Source organism: Astyanax mexicanus, chromosome 13 (genome assembly GCF_023375975.1).
Source record: "Astyanax mexicanus isolate ESR-SI-001 chromosome 13, AstMex3_surface, whole genome shotgun sequence".
Classification (NCBI taxonomy): Eukaryota; Metazoa; Chordata; class Actinopteri; order Characiformes; family Acestrorhamphidae; genus Astyanax; species Astyanax mexicanus.
Window position 1 is genome coordinate 22,131,413 of NC_064420.1, and position 26,144 is coordinate 22,157,556.

The 26,144-nt window shown below is 38.5% G+C and overlaps 1 protein-coding gene across 1 annotated transcript in view; it reads right to left on the reverse strand.

Annotated features, from left to right (window-relative positions):
- Positions 1-26,144, reverse strand: part of LOC103044178 (cadherin-7) — a 137,698-nt gene that overhangs the window by 100,636 nt on the left and 10,918 nt on the right. Inside the window, exon 2 of the mRNA XM_022676769.2 lies at positions 13,784-14,864. Within this exon, the coding sequence (XP_022532490.2) occupies positions 13,784-14,479 (696 nt within the window). The 5' untranslated portion in view covers positions 14,480-14,864. The remainder of the gene's footprint in view (positions 1-13,783; positions 14,865-26,144) is intronic.

Below are 26,144 nucleotides of genomic sequence, written 5' to 3' on the forward strand. Positions count from 1 at the left end.
CATGACCTCCCCTGCTTTTTTTTTTTTTTTTTGGAACCATAAGGCAGCTTAAGTTGGGTATAGGGGATTGGTGTTAGGGTTGATAGTGTGGGATGTTTTTTCTGGTTGTTTGTTTGTTTTTTTTTTAGCGAAGGGGGGGAATTATAATGTAAAAAATGCCATTTGATGCTTGTCTTTCGAATACCTGTTCAGTTCAATAAAAATAATATAAAAAAAAGACATGCATGAATTCCGATTTGACCGTTCACATTCATGTTGCATGTTCGTAGATTGGACATGTATCCGATTAAGGACCACATATAAAAGTGACTCAAATCTGATTTGAAAAACAAGAAAGAATCAGATTTGGCATGTTCACACAGCCATGAAAAAACAGATCTGAGCCACAGGTGATCCAGCATTGCACTAAACTGAATCCCATACATAATGCTCTTAGCTTTTAGAAAAGTCATTAGCCTAAGGGTTCACATACTTTTTCCACTCTGCACTGTAAATATTAACATGTTGTGTCCAACAAAACCATGCAAACATATCATTTTTTGTGTGGTTTTAGTTTAAGCAGACTGTGTTTGTCTATTGTTGTGACTAGATGAAGATCAGAACACACTTAATGACCAATTTATGCAGAAATCCAAGTCATCCCAAAGGGTTCACATACTTTTTCTTGCAACTGTAGCATCCAGAAGGAAGAGTCAAATTGCAATGCATTATATACAAACCTAGCTCCAATGAATGTTGGGACTTTGTGTAAAACAAATAAAAGCAGAATACGATGATAATCAAATTATTTTCATCCTATATTCAGTTAAATACACTACAAAGACAAGATATTAAATGATCAAACGAATAAACTTTATTGTTTTTTGCAAATATTCACTCATTTTGAATTTGATGCTGCAACATGTTCCAAAGAAGTTGGGATAGAGGCAAGAAAAGACTGGAAAAGTTGAGGAACGCTCAAAAAACATTATTCCACAGGTGAACAGGTTCATTGGAAACAGCTGACTCTTATGATTGGGTGTTACATGTGAAACATCTTCTGTGTAGCTGTTTTTTTTTGTGTTGTGTTTTTTTTTTCTTTTCTCTTTTTCCTAGTCTTCCTCTGTTTCTTTGCCTGTCTCTCTCTAATAGGTGGATTGCAGTGCCATTCCAACTCGACCCTCAATGACCTCTGCTATTCTGCCAATCAGAGAGCTCTGTTGGTCCAAATGGGGGTGGGACCACCTGTTTATAAGCTGTTCCAGGAAGTTGGCTGATCTCTCTCTTATTTTGACTCATTTGTGGTGCTGGGTGCTGTCCCCCTGTGTTCTCAATTTGCTTTGTCTATTTCTAGGCTAGATTGTTAAAGTGGGATGCTTTAACCCATTTGTTCTGTCTTCTCATCCCCCCAATCCCGCCCCGCCCCCTAAACATTACCATGTTTGTCTTTTATAGTTTGATCCTGTGATTAAAGTACAAGTAAGAGTCTATGCTGTCCTTCTCTGGGTTGTTTGTCATGCACACCTCCCAATTGTTTCAGTACCCACACATTTTAATCCCCCTAGAGTATGTTTTCCAACAGTGGGATTGTAACATTGGGTATAAAGGAAGCGTCCCTGAAAGGCTCAGTCGATCACAAGCAAGGATAGGGTGAATAAATGCGTGAGCAAATAGTCCAACAGTTTAAGAACAACATTTCTCAACATGCAATTGCAAGGAATTCAAGGATTTCATCATCTACCCATGATATTATCAAAAGATTCAGAGAATCTGCAGAAATCTCTGTAAGTATGCAGCAGAAAACAGAAAACCAACACTGAATTCCAACCGTGACCTTCGATCCCTTTAGGAGGCACTGCATTAAAAACCCACATCGTTCTGTACTGGATATTAATTACAACATGGGCTCAGGAACACTTCAGAAAACCAGCGTCAGTGAACACAGTTCATCGCTCCATCTACAAGTGCAAGTTAAAACTCTAAAGCCATGCAAAGAGAAAGCCAGATACCATCAACACCCAAAAAAACGCCGCAGAGCTCATCTGAGATGGACTGATGCAAAGTGGAAAAGTGTCCTGTGGTCTGACGAGTCCACATTTCATATTGTTTTTGGAAATCATGGACTTCGTGTCCTCCAGGGCAAAGAGGAAAAGGACCATCCAGATTGTTATCAGTGCAAAGTTTAAAAGCAGCATCTCTGATGGTATGGGGGTGTGCATGTTAGAGTCCATAAAATGGGTAACTTGCATATGTGTGAAGCTCCATTAATGCTGAAAGATACATACAGGGTTTAGAGCAACATTTACTCTATAAATATGTGGAGCATTATGAAACACAAATTAAGATGATGAAGACCGTGGACTTTTAAGCAAGTGAAGTTGAACATCAAGCAAGAATGTGAAAGAATTCCACACAGTGTTCCTACAAAGTGTCCTCAGTTCCCGAATGCTTATTAAATGTTGTCGTTAAAGGTCTCCTTCTGTTAAAATCCACTTTTTTCTTGTTGTTTGTATAATACTATAGGTCTCTCTGAGTTGTATATGATGCTGCACATGACTCTTCCTCAACCTCCACTGTCTGGAGTAGCTAATAAAAGAAAATTCTCAGAAAACGAGTCGATCAGAGAGACGTTAGGGTGTCTACGTCAACTCGTAAGTTCATGGCCTCGCCCACCTCAGCTCATGACCACACACAGACAGAGCTTACAGCTCTGTTTACACCAGCTAGTTAGCGTTAGCTATCTTGTGTAAGTAACTATAGGTTTAAATAGTATCTCCGGTTGATTTCATGTTTACCGAGACCTTAAATAATGCTGCAGGGAGGGGGGATTTCGCGCAGCTGCAGGGAGGGGAGGTAACTGATTATTTTTCTTCTCAGGGTTAACTTTTTTTTGCACTCAGTGCTATATCAATATATATCTCTGAAAACATTTTATCCTTTGAGTTTTAGAGCTATAAAATTGACTGCAGGGGGGGGGAAGGCAGGTAGGCGTTCTTTGCTGCAGTTCTGTTAGCCAATCAGAGGCCATATGTTTGCATGTATGAATATTCATGAGCAAGAGCCCAAACCTGTCTTTCTTTAGAGACCTCTAATCCATTGCTCTAAAGCAGGGCTAAACAGAAACACCTGAGCTCTTTTTTTCACTAAAAATGGCTCACATGGAATTCATTCATACTAGAGAGAGACCACAACAAGACATTTTAAAATGAATGAAAAAAGATAAAATGACACCTTTAAAAGGAAAGGTGATGTAACACAGTGGTAAACATGCCTCTGTTTTAACTTCTTTGAGAACATGAGAGAAAATGAGAGAATATTTGCACAGCAAAAATAGAATTCATCCGTTTGAACATTAAATATTTTGTCTTTGTAGTTTATTCAATTGAATGTAGGTTGAAAAGGATTTGCAAATCATCGTATTCTGTTTTTTATGTATATTTTACACAACTGGACCTGTCTCTCAGTCCGATTTTCCCCCCATTTTACCTGAAATTGGGAACATTCTGCACACAGATGCAAAGCACACAAGTACACACATTAAAAATGATAAAAACAGCCACAGACCAATGATCCTGGGAATATGAAATGTTGAACAGACGCTTCTTGGATTTGCTTCTTGCTTCAAATATAATTTTCAACGCTCTCCGACATCAAACGGAGGTCAAGCAGCCTGAGTGTCCGTGCACTGAGGATTTAGTTGCCAGTAAATGTTGGAAAGTGAAAAATCTGCAACCTTGCACACTAAGCTGTAAGACTGCGTTCCATCCCTTAATCATCCCTACAGGGACTACAGCCTTTACCATGCAACATATTTCTGCTCTCCAGTTACTACAGCCTTTAACATACAGTATATTTCAGCCATACAGTCACTACAGCCTTTATCATACAGTATATTTCAGCTCTACAGTTACTACAGCCTTTAACATACAGTATATTTCAGCCGTACAGTTACTACAGCCTTTAACATACAGTATATTTCAGCTCTCCAGTTACTACAGCCTTTAACATACAGTATATTTCAGCCGTACAGTCACTACAGCCTTTATCATACAGTATATTTCAGCTCTACAGTTACTACAGCCTTTAACATACAGTATATTTCAGCCGTACAGTTACTACAGCCTTTAACATACAGTATATTTCAGCTCTCCAGTTACTACAGCCTTTAACATACAGTATATTTCAGCCGTACAGTCACTACAGCCTTTAACATACAGTATATTTCAGCCGTACAGTTACTACAGCCTTTAACATACAGTATATTTCAGCTCTCCAGTTACTACAGCCTTTAACATACAGTATATTTCAGCCGTACAGTTACTACAGTCTTTAACATACAGTATATTTCAGCACTACAGTTACTACAGCCTTTATCATCACTTCAGTTTCTGAATCAGTTTCTCTGATTTTGGCTATTTATATGTTTATGTTTGAGTAAAATGAAAATGAATGTTGTTTTATTCTATAAACTACAGACAACATTTCTCCCAAATTCCAAATAAAAATATAGTCATTTAGAGCATTTATTTGCAGAAAATAAGAAATGCCTAAAATAAAATGAGAAGATACAAAACTTTCAGAACTCAAATAATGCAAAAAAAAAAAAAAACATATACTTACATATTTATAAAGTTTTAAGAGTTCAGAAATTAATATTTGGTGGAATAACCCTGGTTTTTAATCACAGTTTTCATGCATCTTGGCATGTTCTCCTCCACCAGTCTTACACACTGCTTTTGGATACCTTTATGCCACTTCTGGTGTATAAATTCCAGCAGTTCAGCTTGGTTTGGTGGCTTGTGATGTACATATATAAGTATAAGGGTACCACTTTAAAATAAGACTACCTTTATAAAGAGTTCATAAATGGTTTACAATTAGTTTATTAATGGTTACTAATTAGGTTGTAAAAGCCTTAAAAGTCATTAATAATCAGTTATAACACATACGTAGAAAGGGCAACAATGACCTGTTGTTTGCCAAATAATGAACCCACAGCCATCTATATTGTTGCCCTTTCTACTGTGCTATGTGTATGTGTTATAACTGATTATTAATGACTTTTAAGGCATTTACAACCTAATTAGTAACCATTAATAAACTAATTGTAAACCATTTATAAACCCTTTATAAAAGTAGTCTTATTTTAAAGTGGTACCAGTATAAGTATAGCAGTAGTGGAGTGCAAAAGTTCAGAAACCTAGCTGCTGCTTAACTAGTTAACTGTAGGGCTTCAGAAAGAGGGAAGGTGGTGCAGCAATTAATTATTATTGTCCATTCCTTAATTCCTCTGTGATGGGGAGCTGAAATGAGCTTTTATTCAGTTTTATTTTCTTTTATTTTTCCATTCCACCTTAAATGCTGCAGCCTCTGTCGTCTGTTGCACCATTTAAGGTGCAACATTAAAGTTAGTTAGCTAGTTTACTAGCTACTGAGATAAACTACTAGCGTTTTTTTATGCTTGTATTGAAGAAAATGGTCATAAAATATTAAAACTACACATTATACTTTGGTAATATAGTGGTTACCATATTTATTTAAGAATAAAATCATTCAACATTAGGAACCTCTACAACAGCATGCCAAGACATCTGGCGTCATGTTGCACTACTTCATCTGTATGTGTAGCTCAATAAACACAGCTCATATCAGTTTTAAAATCATTTTTTATTCCTGGTAACCTTTATGTTCCTCCTGAGTAGCACTGCAATATGACACCTCCTTCTGGGTGCAACATTTATTTGGATGATGAGTGTACAATATAGCAGCCCTACAGTCAGTACTACCTTTACTTTATCACACCTACAGTCACTACAGCCTTTTACTCAGGCTGAAGATGAGTATTTTACATCTCTGTGGAGGAATTTTGGTCCACTTTTTACTGATTTTTTTTTTATTTAGCCACATTGGAGGATTTTTCAGCATAAACATCTTGTTTAAGATATGTTTAAGATCATGCCACAGCATCTTAATCATACTGTAACTAGGCCACCTCAAACCTTGATTTTGTTTTTTTGAAGCCATTCAGAGGTAGATTTGTTTGTGTGTTTTGGATCATTGTCCTGCTGCAGAACCCAAGTACGAACGAGCTTAAGGTCACAAACAGATGGCTGAATATTCTCTTTTAGACTTGTCTGGTTAACAGCAGAATTCCTGGATAAAGGATAAAGTTCCACTCTTAGGGAGAAACAGCCAATCAGCTTGCTGGTTTTGCGAAGCACGGTGGACTAGTAGGTATAACACGCCCCCCCCCATATATCCTCTTGAGACCTTGTGTCCCCATATGAGGACATTACATTTCTGCTTCACTGCACCATGATACATTTATTAAAACACGGACCCTTTGGCCAACATTACAGGAATCCCAGTCAAAAGTTTCTACAGCCAGTCCAGACAGAAATTCTCATCCAATTTTAGTTTTTACAAAGTTTAGCTTTTATACTTGTTCAGTCCTTCTAATCCTAAATAGCTAGGATCAATTAAAAAAACACATTAAGAAAAAGAACGGTTCTCAAGAGAATATATATATATATATATATATATATATATATATATATTAGGGGTGTCACGATTTTGATATTTTACTAAAATTGATCGAAATTATGTCATGGTCTCGAGCATCGAAGTCAAAAAGATGATCGACGATCCCTCCCTCTAAGCTACGCAAGCATGCGGGCGCTACGCTAATAGCGCAGCACACTGTAGCCGACGCCTCAAAGAGCAGCCCTTTCTCCAGAGAATGTGGACATTCTCATCTTCTTAAAGACTTGAAAATATAAAAATAACAGTTGTTTTGTCTCGCTTCAAATATGTTAATAGTTTTGGTACCTTAAGGAGCATCTTTCTCTCAGATAAAGTTAATAATATATTTTTATTAAAGAAAATATGTCATTCTCAGGGACCGAAAAAGTCTTAAAGTCTTATTTTTCATGCTTAACTGTTATAGTAGGATAGAGTTCTGAGCCCCGGATCTTTACATACCCAGGCAATGCCCCTGCTCCAGACTGATAGATAATCAATAACTTTTGATGATTTCTTATCTGTGTGAATTTCCTCAGATCAGGGCATAATGTGCTGCTTTTTGAGACCTTTTAGCTGCTTCATGTTCTCAGACAGGCTCTATTTAAGTGATTTAAGTTATGACATTTAACTCCATTTTTTCCCCAAAATATGACTAATCACATTTCATTCATGGGGTAATGACTTTTTCACATAGGGGTAGGTTTGCTTGGATTGTTTTTTATTTATTTATTTATTTATTTATAGTTTAATTAATCTGAAAAATGTAAGAATGCAAGTAAGTAAAGCAAAAACAAAATATAATATAGTTTATCTCATATGTACTACACATTTGTAAGTATACAGTAGCCAATATACATGATATTCAAAAATATTCACGTATTAACAATAACAGCGATCTGGCCGATGAGAAAAGACAGATTTTGAGTCTAATTTTCTTTATGTAAAAAATCTGGCCTCATGAAGCCCCCTTAAGGGTTTTGACTACAAAAACAACAACAATCACAGATGCCTCGCTCAGCCCACTGGACAAATATTTACTCAATTAGAGAGCTGGCAATGCGGCAGAGAGAGAGAGAGAGTGTTACAGTATGAAATATGAATGAGGTGTGTACTGTACCCCACTCTGCTTCCTTCCCAAACTTCTTCACAGTGTTCCCAGCCTCCCCAGCCCAGCCCAGCCCAGCACAACACAGCACAGCACAGCCAGCCCACAGCCTGTACGAGCATCTCCAGCAGGCATGTTTGGTCTCTGGGTGCGTGAGAGTGTGTATACATGCTTGTGTGTGCGTCTTTGAATGTGTGTGTGTGTACTGATCGCGTGTTCAAGCTGCTAAATGTTACCTCAAGGCAACTGAGTCCTCTCCGCTGCACACACACTGCGTCCGCCCGAGCGGAACTGACGGGACGGCCCTCATTAGTTCAGAATGAAATCGATTATGTGTTGGAGCGCTGATTGGGATGTAACTCGATTATCACGCTGCGGTAAAGGAATAATTCATGCAATTCCAGCAATACATGGCCTTGCTGATGTGGTTTTTGACACTGTAGCCAGTGGTAGCCATGTAGAAATCTGGGGTTGAGTCACACAGGGTAACGACAAAGACAAGTCTGTTACTGAGTTACTATACATCTTTACATGTGTTGAGAGCATGCGAGCACAATGCTAATTGGTGCCCATAAGCTTTTAATAATTGTTGGCTTCTAGGGCTGCGCAATATGAAAAATTTTACATTGCAAATCGGCAAAAGGGATTGATTAAAAGCGTGAATTCAGCTATAAATTCAGCTGAAATATCTGCACAAAACTGTGCTGGATTGAGGTGCACAGCTTTCAACACGGGCGTTTACAAGCACGTGCCCAACCATGTGGACGGAGGCCACGCGGTTACCTCATGTTTACTCCACCCCCCCCTTGCGCTTCCCACTCAGGCAGCAGCAGTCTGTCACTCACACAGACACAGAGACAGCGCTATGTATCTACTACATGTGTCAAGAATCAAATCACTGCAACATGACGTGTTTCATTTAATTGTCTTACGTGACAATGCACATCAATACACATGCGCACATCGCAATGACAGTGCTTAAACGATATATCGTGCAGCCCTATCGGCTACATTAGCTACATACAGTGGTATGAAATAGTTTAGGCACCCCAAAACATCCCCAGTTTCAGGTTTGATGGTTTCTGAGCATGAACAGCCGGTGTTAAATCACACCACAGATTTTACTATGTGTTGCTAATATTTTGAAGAAACTGAGGATAGTAAAATAATTAAGGTTACTACTACTACTACTACTACTACAAATGTAGTAGTTAATGTTGATTTAAGCAGTAATTAATGAATAATTACTATACAGGAGACATAATTAGTAAGCAGGAGATATGTAAGTCTCTGTAATAATGTGGAGTTAATAGTGAACTACTATGATCATTAGTTCAGTACTATCTACTGAGTAACTACTCAGTAAGTACTTCCTGGTAGTTAATAGAAGAGATTTCGGTGTTAACCCTTAGAACCCTAGTCTTTTTTGATGTGTTTTTTCTCAGTTTTGGTCAGTTCCTCTTTCAGGTCTTATAACAGTAATTATATCAGACAGTCACATGCCCTGATCTCTTTTACTCCAGAAGACATACGGCTGCTCAAAAATATAATCATTTAAAACGTAACAGGAAGCAGAATTGTTATATTTTTTCTGGAACTGGAATTTTTGAATGTATAGACTTTAAATATATTCACACCTAAGATATATTTTCAAAAATGGTTAGACTAGAGTGTATATAAGTTTAAATCATAAGAATGTTTATGATAGTTACAAAATACATGGAGAGCGGTCGGTCGGTACTTTATTGATCCCGAAGGAAATTTAGCAGTTACACAACACAGTAGAAACAAACAATAGGTGTAGAAGAGCACATTGAGGGATAAAAAACTCTAAACTATAACATTCTAAACTGAGACTTAAAAATATATACATAAATATATAAATACAAAAAACTATAGAAAGTGTGGAAGTAATCACTCGTTGATATGAGGTAGTGCAGTAAAAGAATAAATATTAAACATAATATTAAACATAAACCTTTGCAAGTATTGTATTTAAGTTAGGTGCGTAGTGTAGTGTCTAGGAGTGCAAATGTACAGGATGTACAGTAAAGTGAGAAGTGTCCAGGGGTGCAAATAAACAGTATATACAGTAAAAAGGCAAAAGAGTATTACTTATTACTTAATTACTATTATTATTACTTATTATTAGTATTACTATTACTTAGTTACTGCTTAGTTCTTGCTTAGTTACCTATTAACTATGGAACAGTATTATAAAGTGTTACCAAGGCGAGTTTGTGTGTTTAAATTATGTAGTAAACTAAAAATCGACAAAAATGTAGATACTTGTTTTTCTTTGGACGGCATCGATATTATATTTATGAGCTCTGCTCCAGAGAGTCCTATTATATTGGCAATATTTCTTCACAGAGACTCTACAGGGACTCTGCCCCTTAAAATAGCTGAATGCATTCATAAGAAGTAGGGTGTCAACAAACACTTGGACATATAGTCTATATTCATATATATATATACAGAAACACAGAAATTTCCCACATAGTTTACCAGAATCTATAATCCAAAAATAATGCACTCTGTAAATCCAAGACTGAGGTAAAATAAATTGTATTGAGCATTTATAATAAGATGTACCTCAGATATGTCATGGAAAATGAGAGCTTTCATTTTGTATCAAGCTGCAAAAAAATAAAAAAAGGCGGTATGTGATTTGTGGCAGCGTGCAGCTGACAGACAGTGCGCACCCTCACTCTCTCGCTCAGATATTCTGTTTTAGTTTATAATGATAACAGGTTGTCAGTGAGCTGAGCTGAGCTGAGCTGAGCTGAGCTGAACTGGGATGTGTTTATGCTAAAGTTGTTGTTTTTGTTTTTTTTTTTCACAAATATAACATCAAATTAGCCGCGTGTTCTTTTTTTTCGGGAGCCGTGCGCGATTCCCCAAAGTTAACCCCACGAGAAGCTTCGCCTTAAACAGCACAATGAGCCAGAAATACCTCACAAGAACATGAAAAATAAATGAGGCTACGCTTTATAGCAACAATACAAAAAATTGTGCACGGAGATCCTTTTTTTGTTTGCTTTTGTTTTTAGCTTGTTTCTGTCACACATTGGGATTCAGCACCTGAACACCACTTCTTGAAATGTGTTCAAAACTTGTGTAACAAGTATTCAACTAAATGCAGGTAAGAGTAACACTTTACCTTAAGTGTTGACTAACTAATATGAATTAATGCATTAGCTACCATAAATTAGACATGAGGTAATACAATATATTAACAATGCTTAGGTAATGTTAATTAAACACGGAAAAACTGCATTAATTAATGCTTGTTAAGCATTATTAACATCTGTTAAACATTAACAGCACTAAGCCCTTATACAGCTCTGTTCAGTATAATAAATATACCTGATGTAAAGTGAAATTAAAAGGATTCAAATCCATGTACAGATGTGTTTCCAATAGAAGTGAAAATGTAAAATATATAATATTATATAAGTTCACTGACATCAGTAAATAAAATAAGTAACTGGCTACCACTGCATAAGTTTAATCACAGCAAAATATATTTATAACTAATATTGAATTAATACATATTTAACCATTACTGTATGCATAGCTGCAGCATGCAGTATGCATAATGACAAGAAGACTTGTTTACTGAACATTAGTTAACATTATTAATGAAGTGTATGATTTATTATTCATCTTAACAAATGCTTTACTTCTGATGTTAGTAAATGTGAAAGTAACATTAATTCATGCTGTAGTTCTGTGTTTAATTAGCATTACCTAAGCACTGTTAATTATTGCCTCATGTCTTATTAATAGTAACTAATGCATTAATTCATGTTAGTTAGTAAACACTTAATGTAAAGTGTTCCCCTGAATTTCTCACTTTCGCTTTTTTGTGTTTAATCCCTTAAAAGACCAGGATTTTTGTCAATTGTCTGCCTGACATAACACATCCGTAAATCTTGAGGAATTCTATTCAAGCACTACACAAAAAGCTTTCATGTTTGATAAGGAACATTACTTATAATCATAATTGTAATTCTAATAGAAAGTATAGAAAAATAGTCAAGTAAATAATGCTTCATTTTGAAATCAATAAAAACCCTGAATACAAATCAAACAGTTCTTGGCCTCCAAACATTTAGTTTCGTTATGTTTGTCTAGTTTTTACATCTGTTTTCAAACATGCAGAATTTGGGTTGATTCCAGTTACTGATCTGGAATTATTAAGTGGAGTAGAGAGTGAACAGGCAGCGTTCGAAGCCATCAAAGTTTCAGAATGTAAATAAATTATATTACTGCAGAGAATAGGGGTTTTGTATCACCTACACCTGTAGCTTGTATACGGGTTAAGGCATGTTAATAGGTTAAAGAGGGAGTCACTACTTTTTTTTTTACAATATTTGATGTTTTCTGTAGAGAACATGGTGTAAAAAAATGTTGTTTTTTCTGTTAAGTTGGGTCTGCATGGTTGTTGGAGGAGTCTGTTCGTAACTGCTTACCTGGTGATCCACACTGAAAAAAATGATGAGTAAAATTTACTTTTAAAAAGTTTTGCAACTTTCTGCATTAACTTTTTTTAAGTAAATTTATTTTCAGATACATTTAAGTAACTTCAACTCGGTTTCAAGGCTTAAATTTCAGTCAATCCTTTCTTTTAGTAAACTTTACTTCATTTATTTTAGCTGAATCAATCCTTTCTTTTAGTGACCTTTACTTAATTTTTACTACATTTACTTAATTTCTGCTAAACTAAAACTAAAAAGAATGTATTACATGCCATCCATGTGTTGAGACAGTGTAACATAACATATGTGTTTTAACTAAATAATATTTATATTTCAGGAATCATAATATATTATGTATCATACATTATTTGAGTAATATTGTATAAATTAAGTAATTGTAATTAGGTAATATTATTGCGAAAAAGTTGCGAAACTTTTTAAAGTAAATTTTACTCATCCTTTTTTTAGTGCAGGGGGGTCATGGGTTTTATTCGTTATTCGTTTGGACCTCCTCTATATTTAACATAATAAAAAAGATATTTAACACATTAAAAAGATCTGTTTCTATTCTACCTCAAAGGAATTCATTCCATTTGATGGATAGGAGAGTACACATACCACTAAAATAAAGTTCACTCCGGGTTTTCCAGGTTGCCTCTAACAACTTAACTTTAACAACTGCATGCAGGTGAAGTGAACGGTCAGTGCAGTCAGTGCATTAACAGTGCAGGCTGTTGGAATCTGGAGGAGGTAACGTCAGCCCCATTGCCATCCCACAAAACCAGCTTTTTCTAAAACCTTATTCTTAATTACAGTACCATGCAAAAGTTTTAGGCACCAAAGCGAATTACACTTATCCATTCATCTCAGCAATCTGAGTGTTTTTAGCTGAAAAACATCACCAAATATGATTTGAACAGATGCAAATAAACCTACATACAGTAAAATGTAATGAGGAATTCTCATTTTTAACTAAGTTATATGTTATATCCTGTGAGCCTGTGAGCTGAAGAACAAAGTGTAGTTCCAGATTTCTCCTGGATGCTCCTCAGCCAGCATGTGTATATTATGTTAAGTTCCATCAGCAGCTCACCTGATACAAAATTTACCAATTTACCAAACCAGGTGTTGATTAATATGATGAGAACTAGAAATAACTCTATTAAACTCAGATGAGGAGAGATTAGGAGATGTTTTAAAGGAAACAGCGCTGTAAAAGAGCTGCTTTTGGTAAAATTGCTGTTTGTATTTATTGCAATGCCAGTGTTTTACTGATCTTCACAGGTGCCTAAAACTTTTGCACAGTACTGTATATGCCCTCAAAATTAACCCCAGGCCACATTAAATCATTTTTTTCAACTAAACAATGAAATATTAGGGGTAAGATTTATTATTTGCCTAGGTAACAGTAGGGTATTCTTAAATTAGTAAAAATTAAAAAGTAAGTGGTAGGGCCATTGGCTGAAAAGGAATAGAGAAAACACCATCTAATCTTCATATTATGTGTAAAAATTCATATATGAATGAATGGACCAATAGAAATGCTCCAAAAGTACATCATTTTAAACAGGTAGATGTGGTACAACCACTGCAATTGTGAAGGCCTGGTATATTCAACTACCCATTGGCTGCAATGCTGCAGAATAATGCAATGACATGTGATTTGCACATGGTATCTCTGGTGTGCTCTTACCCGACCAATCAGGACCGGCTCCGGCCCACTGTACTCCTCAATCACGAAGAACTGGTTCCAGATCCAGCTTCTCCTGGACCGGGAGCGAGGGTCCATCCCTGCATGTGGCGGTCCATTTTCTGAAGACCCTGGAAGCTCCTGAAATATCAAACTGCTTTCTGTTGAGGCGTTCTGAGCCTCGGGAAGATTATCACCCACCCAGGCATCACTGCCGAGGGATTGCGGGGTATCTGTGGCGTTGGGTATAGAGTCTGTTGTTGTGATTAGAGCAGAAGGGTTTGAGTTTTTGTTGCTTTTGAGCGGAGAAACTGCAGTCCCAGCGCTTTCTGAACCTCTCGCTCTAATCTCCGCGGCTTGAGAGGGATCGCGAGTCGTCCCTTCCCAAAGAGGCCCTGTCGGAGCCAAGGGCACCTCGTTATCCATTACTCTCTCGTTATTCACAGCGTCCCGTCGCACTCTCTTCAAAGTGTCCCGCTCTCTCCAGGCAGCCTTTGAACTCGGGGAGGTTTCTGTGCGAGATGATGTTGATGATAAGTAGTTCTTTCTTGCCGCCCTTTGAGGCGCCAGATTGGTGCCTCCTTCTTGCGCCCGGCGCGCATGATCTCCCGAAGTGCGTGCGAGTCCGGCACACACACACAGGCAGGCACACACCCTCAGGACAAGCAGCGACGACCTTGTGGAGCTGCTCCTCAGCATGGTTCAACGGGTCGGGAGCAGGAGGCCAAAAAACATTCCCTTTCTTTCCTTTCTTTCCCTCGCCGTGAAAGACACTTGTGGTTTCATCTCCTTTCCTGAGCGGCTTTCCCTTTCATTTCTTCCCTTCATATTTGCATATCCGCATTATTCTGGGGGCCGGCGCTCATTTACAGTCCCTCCGTTCTTCGCTAGACCTTCTCCTCTGCTTTAGTTTCTCGCGCCTTTATTTGCTTTGTCTTCTTTCTGCCTCTTTACCTCAGTCTCTGCAGGCTTTTCAACTCTTTCAACCGTCTTTTTCTCTCGCCGTAGTCGTCCAGTCTCTGCAGTCCTCAGCCCCAGTCCCTCTGGAGCTCTCCTCCTTCGGCCTCCCGTCCAACGGCTCAACCTGCAATCACAGATAAACGCAGAATCACCACTGAGGTCACTGCTAGACTTAATTACACTTCCCTGTTAATCAGCAGAGCTGCCGGATCCTTAAGCTGCCACAGTGTTCGGCGAACAGGGAGCCGTGGCTCTCGGCTGTGTATCGAGTCTCTGCTGGGATTCGTCTCCCTGCTTTTAATTGGATTCTTGCCAGTTATTTTGAGATCCAATATTTGTATTCCTAATGAAGTGATGAAATTCCAGAGCGTGGCACTTCATCATAATGACAAAAACATCCAGATGGCATTGGACCGAAACAGGTGCTATTTCCTGCCATTCGTAAATATTTCGCCAATTTTATTTTCACTCATATTCTGTTTGTTCCAGCGCCTTGTTTTTAATGCAATATCCTTATTTTCCCCTCGTTCCGCACTGCCTGCCTCAACATGTTGACTTTGCAATTATGATTAAAAGGATTACACAGATGCAGAGTTATTTTCCTCCCAGAAAACGCAACACTGTCAACCTCCGCCGTGTTATCCTACTGCTGATATCTTTTAAAACCATTTAAGCCTCTATTTCGTACAACCCCTGAACTCTTGTTTTTGGCAAACTCTCACAGCTTGGCTCCCGATACATAATTACATCCAGTCGCTACAAGTTGGCTCCAATTCTGTTGGATAAGCCCTGCCGAAAATCTTCTGGGTCATGAGAAAGGATGAGCAGCTGTATCTGGCAGTGTCTCTTTACCGCCGCGCTAAAGCAGCCTCTTTCAAACGCTTCGCTCTGAGCCAGAGCCCGAGGCAGGGTGGAATCTGCCGTACCCTAGTTGGTCATTTCCCCCAATTTTCAGAGTCACGACAAGGAACCCGCTCAACCCACTCTTCTCAAATCCCACAATAAATTTCCACCGGTTTCAGACAAGAGTCGTGGAACTCATTAGAGGCAAATCTGTCAAGACTGACTGCAGAATCTCAAGGACGCTACCTCACAGCTTAATTAAAGCCACACTCCACAGCTTCACTGAAGCCTCATCAAACTGAAGAGTGCTGCTTTTAGTGTCCTGATTTCCAAGAGTCTTAACCGGAATAACGTATTTCAAACGTCAGTCCTTGAACCGAACTGTCGTCACGGTACCTCAAACCTTCTGACTTTGAACTGAACAATGTCTCTCGTTTTCAAACCCTTGTTATTGAAAGGAACATCTAACCTTCTGATAGAACAATAATTGACCTTAATGTAACGTTCTAACTGTGAATGGAATAATGTACCTTTTAACCTAAACCTGACTATTTTTAGAACAAAGCAATATACAGTATGTCTGTATACCTATGCCTGAAATACTGAGATACTGAAACAGTGTATCTCAAAAATTCATACCTCAAAACGTTTCATTCATATGAAACAATCTCTCTCAAACTTTTTATTTTGGATTGGACAATGTACCTCAAACTTTTTAACTTTGAACAGAACAACACACCTCAGACTAGAGGTGGGGCAATATATCGATATCACCATATATTGTATTCTTTTGATAGTGTCTTTTTGTTTTTAAACATAGGTGCTCTCTAAGACTCTGACCTCTTCAGTTTCACATATTCCATAGAGTATCATAGAGAACTGTCTCACAATATATCAAAGACTGTACTATCACAATGCAATTGTTATTGTGGACAACGTATTGTGATATTATTGTATTATAAGATTACCCCTATCTCAGACCTTTTGGATTTAAATAAAAGACCATATCTTAAAAAAATCCTGATGTTAAAATAGTTTACCTCAGACATTACCATTTTTAATGAAACAATATACTGCAACATTTATGACAACATACCTCAATTTTCCAAACTTTGAATGGAACAATGTACAGTGCAAGGTTATTATCGTTAACAAAACTAACGAAATAACGAAAACTGAGGTGAAACAACTTTTTTGTTAACTGAAACTAATAAAAACGGTCAATAAAAGAAAAAATGTAAACTGTCTGGAACTGTATTGTGTGTTTATAAACCTAACTAAAATAAACTGAAATTACAAATAGAATTCTCTTTGTTTTCTTGTTTTATAAAATAAATTCCACTCAAGCTGTTTTACAGCGGGCGGTGTTGTGTCGAAATCCTGCTCGCGAAGGGGAGTCGGATTCTGCGGGGAGTCAGATTTTGGCTCAACAGCGGCAGCAAGCGGCACCTCACGGTCCATGACGTTAGTTCTTGTTTACAGTGCTAACGCTAGCCGTGAAATAACAACAGAAAACACCGAAAAAATTGTATGAGATTACAATATGAGCGCCAGTGAGATAAAAGCACGTGTTTTGTTGTAAAACAAGAGATACAGTGTGTGGAGTAAACCCCACACAGCTATAAGTCCATCTGAGAAGCAGCATAAGAGCGCTAACTGTGAGAACCTTTACCTGTGAGTAGCTCATACACCAGAACACCCCATGCATGAGGATGAACTTATAAAGCTCTTAAATGCAACATATATATTTTGCACTTAAGGCTGCTTGCGTGTGGACTGTTACAGTTTTTGCGGACAGTTGGTAGTTTGACAGTAACTGAATATTTTTTGTATGAAAAAAACCCTAAAACTAATACTGGAATCAATAATAACTAAAACTAAGCACTAATAAAAAAAACTCCACGCTAAAAACTCTATAAAAAATAACTGAATTGGAGGAGAAAATATGAAAAAAAAAAAAACTATAAAGAAACATTTTAAACTGTTAAAATCTTGGTACAGTGGTGTAAAATAGTGTGATGTGTAATGATTTGTATCAATCTTATCTTTTCTAATCAATTAAATTAAATCATATCAATTATTATAGTATTTTTTTTTTTATTCTAATTTTATTTTTTTATATATTTTTATATTTTATTTACTGTTATTTTATTATTAAGTTCAACTATCATTTTCTTTTCTTTGTCATGGCTACATTGAAAATGAGGGTTGCCCTCAATGTACTTCTGAGTCAAAATAAAGCTTGATTGACTGATTGATTGATTTCCAGATCACCACGCCCATGAGTGTAGGAGTAAGGTAGCAATGAGCATGACGTGTATAATAGATGAATAGAAAAGTGAACATGGACCAAACAACATATCCCAAACTTGTGGGCGCTGATTTAGAAAGGAACTACGTATTTTAAACCCTTCAGATTATTACAATTATTGCATCTTGATCTCTGTGAAAGGAGTCAGAAACCTCCAATCCTTTCTCTGAGTCAGAGCCCGTCTTACTTATTAGGCAGAGTCAGCATTGTGTTGCTCTAACATCACAGAAGGTCTTCAAATACAGCCGGTACTTTAGGCTCCACGCCGTATTTGCGCATTCACATGCAGTCGGACGCTCCTGCCTGTACTGCACTCTGGGGGTGATGCCTGCTGAGTTTGATATGAGCCTGTCATGGTGGTATCTCTGTATCCTCTGGCTATGCTCCATATCCGCAGCTTAATAGATGTCTCTCTCTCTCTCTCTCTCTCTCTCTCTCTCTCTCTCGCACTCACTCCCTTTCTCTTTTCTCTGGTCCAGCAGTTCCCTGCTACACAAGCTCTTGGCAATGTTTTCTCTAAACTGGATTAAATGTCTCCATATACAGGATTTACATTTCTCTGTGCCACGCCACGATGCGTCAACATAAGAGACTGATGGGCTCTGGTAATGGAGACAGGCTTGAAGACAAAGAAAGAAGAGATGTGTAAAGCTTATTGAGTACAAGTAGGATGTAGATCAAACCAGTTATAATGCTGGAGTAAGCACCACTCCTATAGTCTCTTGATTACCAAATGCTAAAGCATGGCCAGATCCACCATATGAGCAAGCTGGGAGACTGAAGAGTGTTTCCCGAAAACTTTTATAAGGGCGTTTTCACACCTGTAGTTCGTTTCTCTGGTCCGAATCAGCTGATGAGTTATATATAAATAAAAATAAAATATAAATATGCATATACGAAAAAAATTAAAATAGCGAGAAGATTCTGTGTTCCAGCACATATACAGGGGTTGGACAATGAAACTGAAACACCTGTGATTTTAGTGTGGGAGGTTTCATGTCTAAATTGGAGCAGCGTGGTGGCCAATCTTCACTAATTGCACATTGCACCAGTAAGAGCAGAGTGTGAAGGTTCAATTAGCAGGGTAAGAGCACAAATATTGCTCAAAATATTGCAATGCACACAACATTATGGGTAACATACCAGAGTTCAAAAGAGGACAAATTGTTGGTGCACGTCTTGCTGCCGCATCTGTGACCAAGACAGCAAGTCTTTGTGATGTATCAAGAGCCACGGTATCCAGGGTAATGTCAGCCTACCACCAAGAAGGACCAACCACATCCAACAGGATTAACCCGGATTGTATCCAAAAAACATAAAACCACGGCTGCCCAAATCACAGCAGAATTCAATGTGCACCTCAACTCTCCTATTTCCACCAGAACTGTCCGTCACCACAATAAATTATTGTGGTCTAAAACCAGGTGTTTCAGTTTCATTGTCCAACCCCTGTATCTGTGATCTGTGCTTTAACACTGAACTCTGAAACGCTGTGCTTTCAAACACATTGCAGTTTTTTGGCCAGTTCCACCTAAAAAACGGAAAGTGCCGGCAAAGTTTTAACAAAAATGTAAACTACATCCAATGGCAATAATTCGATCTACAGCTTGAGTTATGTGACTCTTTAAAGGTCCTTGAAGTTAAGTTAAAAGCAATAATATACAGTTGCAGAAAAAAGTATGTGAACCCTTTGGGATGACTTGGATTTCTGCATAAATTGCTCATTAAATGTGTTCTGATCTTCATCTACGTCACAACAATAGCAAACACAGTCTGCTTAAACTAATACCACACAAACAATGTATATGTTTGCATGGTGTTACTGAACACAACATGTTAACATTCACAGTGAGGGGGAAAAAGTATGTGAAGCCAGGATGCGATGAGATTGGATGTTTTGGTTAAAGCTGCCCTGCCCTTGAAAAGTTAAATATGTAATACGTTTAATATTAAATTTAGGGCTTTTTTTTTTCAACGGTTGAGCAGGACACTTATTTTGACAGGTAGCGTAGAGGATTAGCTGCAATAGCTAACGGCTGACCGGCAATGCTAACTGTATTTCCGAGCTGAATTAATCACAGTTTTTTTAATAACTGATTGATTTCTTAGTGCTGGTTAGGTCAATGCATAATGACGTAATCATACAGGCACGTAGCCAGCTAGGCCATTCTGACCATATTTTATTTTTTATAAAATATTATACAGTTTTTGTGAGAGGAGGCTTTAAAGACTTAAATTAAAATGTCAGACAGTAGTGTGCAGATTTCCATTGCAGGGATTCTTAGCAGTTTTTCTGTGGCCTTCAAAGTATTTATATCGATATTGAAATTATATCGTATCGACCGAAATTAAGGAATATATCGTGATATAAATTTTGGCCATATCGTCCAGCACTAACTTTACGTATACCGTTCTGCTGTACAGCGTTTTCAAAGTGAAAACTCTCCAAATAGTTGACTTGTTTTGAAGATAAACAGCTAAAGTTACTCAGTCAGCCTCAGGCTGAAGCTGCTGGGGGTTCAGGGTAAACTGTTAAACTGGAATCCGGATCAGTGATGTGTTTCATGTTAACGTTACGCCGGGTTTATTGTCCAGCTCAAGCTGTGGACTGGAATATGGATCAGTAAGTGGATCAGCCGCACGCGCCCGATATTCCCGATTCGTCGAATTACGTCAATATCGGCCCAGATACAGATATCGTATCGGATCAGTCCCATCTCTAGCGCTTAGCTCGCTGGACCTCCTCTCTGTGTCCGTTTATATAGATTTTTGAGATGCGAAACATAATTCAAGTTTACTGACTTGAAGTGTATTGATTATTTATTAATGGATTTTATATTTATTAGACCCCCTGTAGGGATCTGCTGCCCTGAGGGCAGAATCCGCTGCACTATATAAGATGGTACTGCTGCTAGCTTTGTCTGAATGCGGCGCTCAACCGCCTCAACCGCCTAAAACGCTCCTGTCCTGTTTCTGTAATGTAATCTGGACAGCTTTGTTCATGTCCGAGCCACCCCAAGCCTACGGCGCTTCTGCTCGGCTGAGCCTGACAGCGCATGACTGCGTAAGTGCAGCACGGGAACAGTAGCAGCGAGTCTAAACACTTCACACCGAGGCAGCTCTGAATACGAGTGATGTCGGGTGCATCCGTATGCAAAACACAGCCGCGGATAAGCTGCGCAATCCCTGCATGGCACGCGGCGTTTCGGCGTTTCACTGTGAAGGACTCACATGTCTGTCTACACTCAGCCGTGCAAGTACAGTACATTAAACACTCACACTTACACACACTTCTCCCTTGAGCTCAGCGCCGTCTCGAGGGACCCTCATCACTGAGCAATGTATCTATCCCCCCCTCCTGTCTCTCATCTTTTTCCTTTAACATTAGCGGCTCCGCTTTAAGCCGCGCTGTGTAACGGACCATTAACACCGGGCAATAAATCGGCCAAACGGCTCGGCGCTCGGCTCTGGATCAATATTGTTTTTCAGCCAAGTGTTTTATAACACACACACACACACTCACACACTCTGGGGGGCTACAGGGGTGCTAGCCCAGGCACTTAATACAACTAGAAGGCCAACCTGCACCACTGACCTCCACTTACTACATCAAAACAATTTAATAAAATAACCAGAAATGACACTACGGGAGCGCGATGGGGGGAAACAGCAGGCACAGCATGGTGGTCAGCAAGCTTCAGCATCCAGGATTAAACATGACAGCCCTGCTGGAGCTGGAGGCTCCATCTGTGAGAGGAAACATCTGGAAATTGGGGTTGTGATGACAGGAATCTGACGATCACAGACACGTTCGGCCAGTATTTGGGCTTCTAATTGGATTTCAATTAACTTTGGAGGGATTTGATGTAACCTTATTCAACTAAACATGACAAAGTATTTATAGAAGACAGACAAATAGGATTGACACATACCAGATGCTATCTTCAAGAGATCCTAGGCTACTCAAAACATGGCTTAAAATGCTTAGAGAATAATACGCAAATGCTTTAATACTTTAATAAAAGGTTTACCTAGTAAAGTTCAAGTAAAATGAAATCAATTTGGCCTTGTAACTCTTATTATGAAGAGTACAATGAAAGATTAGCCACAATGGAGTTGCTAACTGTTATTAAAATTATTGTCCAAATGAAAGGGATTAAAAGGGGTTAAAAGAAATTGTGTTGGGATACTGTCAAATTTGTTTCGAATTTTGTTGGGTGACAGACAAAAATGCATACAATTTTGTTTGCTCACAGTTTTGAGTAAATGTCAGGTTTAGATGGAATTTTGTTGAGTCACAGTTGGGATTTGGATGGAATTTAGTTGGGTTACAGTTGGGTTTCGATGGAATTGTGTGCTGTTATATTTGAATTTGGATGAAATTGATTTGGGCTGAAGTTGTGTTTGGATAAAAATGTTTGGGTTTTAGTGGGGTTAGGATTGAATTTTGAATTTTGTTTAGTTATAGTTGGATTTGTAAGGAATTTTGTCTGGTTACAGTTGGATTTGTATGGAATTTGGTTCTAGTTGGGTTTTGGAATTATGTTAGGTTGCGTCTGGTTGCGATGGAATTTTGTTGGGTTATAGTTGGGATTGGATTAATAATTGATGGGTTAGGGTCAGGCTCTGATGGAATTTTGTTTTGTTATCGTTGGATTTGTAGGGAATTTTGTTTGGTTATGGTTAGATTTGGATAGAATTAAGTTACAGTCAGGTTTGGATGAAATTTTGCTGGGTTAGCTTCAGTTTGGAATGACATTATGTTGAGTTATAGTTGGATTTGGATGGAATTATGTTGTGTTACAGTTGTGTGTCCAGAATTTTGTTAGGCTATTGTTGGATTTGGACTGAATTTTATGGTTTAAAGTAAGATTGGGGTGGAATTTTATTGTGTAATAGATTTGGATTGAATTATGTTGGGTTACTGTCAGATTCAGATTCAAATTTTGCAAGATTACAGTATGGTATAGACAAACATTGTCAAAATGTGAAACAAGCAGAAAATTCAGGCTTTATGTTCAGGTTCAGATGGAATTTTGACAGGGTGCAGTTGATATTTAGGGGTAATATCTGGGTAATTTGAAAGGAATTTTAAGCAGCTACATTTGTACAGATACTTTAGTAAAAATTTGTTCTAAAATTGGTTTTGGAATAGTATTAATATACAGTTGGGTTTGTATTGTAAACATGGTTAAATATAAATGTAGCCATATTTGAGAAAAAGTCCTGTTTGGGGTCTGCACCAGGACTAGACTTCGCCCTGATGGGACTGACCGTTTCCTAATCATTCTCAATCCCAGCCTTGGGTGCATTTCTGCTGTTTCCCTGCTGAACACCTGGTGTAGGTGTGTGCAGTATCAGAACCCAGAACCGCTGCCTTGAGTGGCAATTTGCTAAATGACTGAAGTGACCTTGAAGCAGAAGCCCCTATTAGGCCACCATATAAACACCCTACGGTCAGCGCGGTGATAACACGGGGAGCGCTGGTTGGATCTAAGCTTAAGAAGTCATGAGGTTGATGTCAGCTGATGCCAATTGCCTTTATGCCCTGAAGCAAGTCATTTAAACCAGAGCTGCAGTCTGTGGTGGACTGTCGTCATCTTATTTGGGCTTATGCAAGTTGTGAATGTAACTTGTGTTGATAAGTGAATCTAAAGTTTCTCACTTGCGAAATTCCACTTATCATCAAAAAGTGTTGGACCTAGAAGGAATCAACCATCGGGAATGAAACTTTGGTTGGTAAGTCTAACTTGCATTAATTTCTGATTCATTTGTAGAAGTTTCTGAATAATAAACCTTAAGATGTAATAGAAGCATCTGTAGAAGCATGTTTTTTTCCCAGGCCAGACAGATTCAGTGGCCCCATAAAACTATAGGTAAGACCCTAAAGCCCTGTGGTACTTTTCTACCATTCACCTGTCTACTTTTTAAGGGTGTACTCACACTAGGCCCGTTTTGGTTGAATCGTGCCGGAGCACGGTTCGGCCCCCTCCCCACTCCCCCGCAGGCCTGCACTCACACTGCGCTAAACGATCCGTGCCCGAGCACGCTTTCGTCAACAGGTGACTTTTGTTTTGAAGAACAGTATGCGCGCGCAAAACAATGGAGTTCAGGATTGTACTGTTGTTTTTGTTTCTCTGGAGTCGTTTTGGGCGTGCAAATACGCAACTGAACCAGAGATTCATTGATTGTGCAACACAACGATTTACTGCTAATCGTGCTGCACGTGTAAGAAGGTTTTTACACAAGCAGCAGACGTCCAGGGAGAAATTTGCAGCTTTACTCGCGGACTACAATTCACGTTCATCAGTAAGGTAGACGTACTTCCTATATACATAAATAGTGACCAAAGGAGCGAAACATAAAACTCAAGTAATAATAAAATGTGTCACTGACGTCATCTTGATCCGTGCCCGGGCACGGTTTGCGCTCACACTGCATCTGTACCGTGCCCGGGTCCAAGTGAACCGTGCTCGGGCCCACCTCTCCAAGCGGGCCCGGGCACGGTTCAGCGTACCGTGCCCGGGCACGGTTCGGAGCGATCACACTACCCAAACGAACCGTGCTTTGGGAGGTAACCGTGCCCGGGCACGGTTCGGATTGCCTAGTGTGAGTACACCCTAAGTCTACACCTCAGTCAGTGTAAAAACAGCACTACAGTTGCCACATAAATAAATAACTGCCTAAACAAAGTGGTCTCGCATCAAAGTTGGAGTGTTTCTTCCGTCAGCTGTGTTTAGCATAACAAAATTACTGTGCATAAAAAAACAAACTCGATATTTTTCTTAGCGTTATTTTGAGAAATGTCAGGTCTGCAGGATAAATAAACTTGTCAGTGCTGAAGGTTTCAGAAACATGTTTACTCTAACATTCGATCAGACCAGGAAGAAGTGAAGCTCACAAGATCCCCTCTTTCTTTGGAGTGTCTATTCGAAAATGGAATTCAAAATTCAGGCTTTAAGGTGTTTTCTACTGGTCTAGCTTCGGCTGTAACTCAGTTTCTAGAAATAACAATGTGCTACAGTGTCAGAAATCCACATTCTGGGAAGTCTCTAAGAAATCTTGAGGCTAATGGAGCTGACAAGCTACTGGATGCTAGCACCTCACCAATTAGCATGGCGCTAACTGCTTGTCTAAATCATCCACACACTCTCCTCACACTGTGTGGAGGTGTTCGGTAAACTCTAATAGACTTCATTATGTGCTCTCTGACACTGTGTGACTCAATGTTATCTACAAGCACAGACTCAATGACATTAGCAGAGCTAAAAAAAAAACAGTTGTAGACATCCTAAAGCGCGGATTTTTCGCACGTATGTTTTGTCTGGTTTCGCGGATAACAGTGTTTTTAGCTCCAGTCTCTGCTGTTTCTTTGAAGTTTTGGTGTTTGTCCCTTTCTGCCGGCTGTTTGGATTTTCTGCTTGACTCTCCATTTTCTCTGTGGGAAACTGGACAGTATTCTGTCCTCTCTGGGCATTTAGCTAAGCTAACAGGCTCCGGTTATAATCCGCTAATAACCCTCCACCCTGCTGAAGAAATAAAAATAAACAGCCTGGCTAGCTCAAGATGGCCAAGCTGGTTAGCCAACTTAGCTTCTGACCAACACGGGGTATTCACTATCAGTCAAAAGTTTAGACAAACATTCTTATTTATATTTTCTTAATTATTGGTAGGGCTGTTACAATAATTACATTATCAAATTATTGTCTAAGAAATGGACATGACCTTAATAATATCTGATTGTTTTGTATGTTTGTTCTCATATACAGTACTGGAAAAAAATAAGAGACTACTTAAAAATGATGAGTTTCTTTGATTTTACCAAACTGAAAATCTCTAAAATATAATCAAGAAAAAGATGGATAATCACAAGCCATCAAACCAAAGCTGAACTGCTTGAATTTTTGCACCAGGCCTGGCATAAAGTTATCCAAAAGCAGTGTGTAAGATTGGTGGAGGAGAACATGCCAGGATGCATGAAAACTGTGATTAAAAAACAGGGTTATTCCACCAAATATTGATTTCTAAACTCCTTAAACTTTATGAATATGAACTTGTTTTATTTGCATTATTTGAGGTCTGAAAGCTCTGCGTCTTTTTTGTTATTTTAGCCATTTCTCATTTTCTGCAAATAAATGCTCTAAATTACAATATTTTGGGGGGAATTTGGGAGAAATTATGTCTGTACTCAAAGAAACGGATACAGAAACTGAAGTTGTCTCTTAATTTTTTTTTCAGAGCTGTATAACA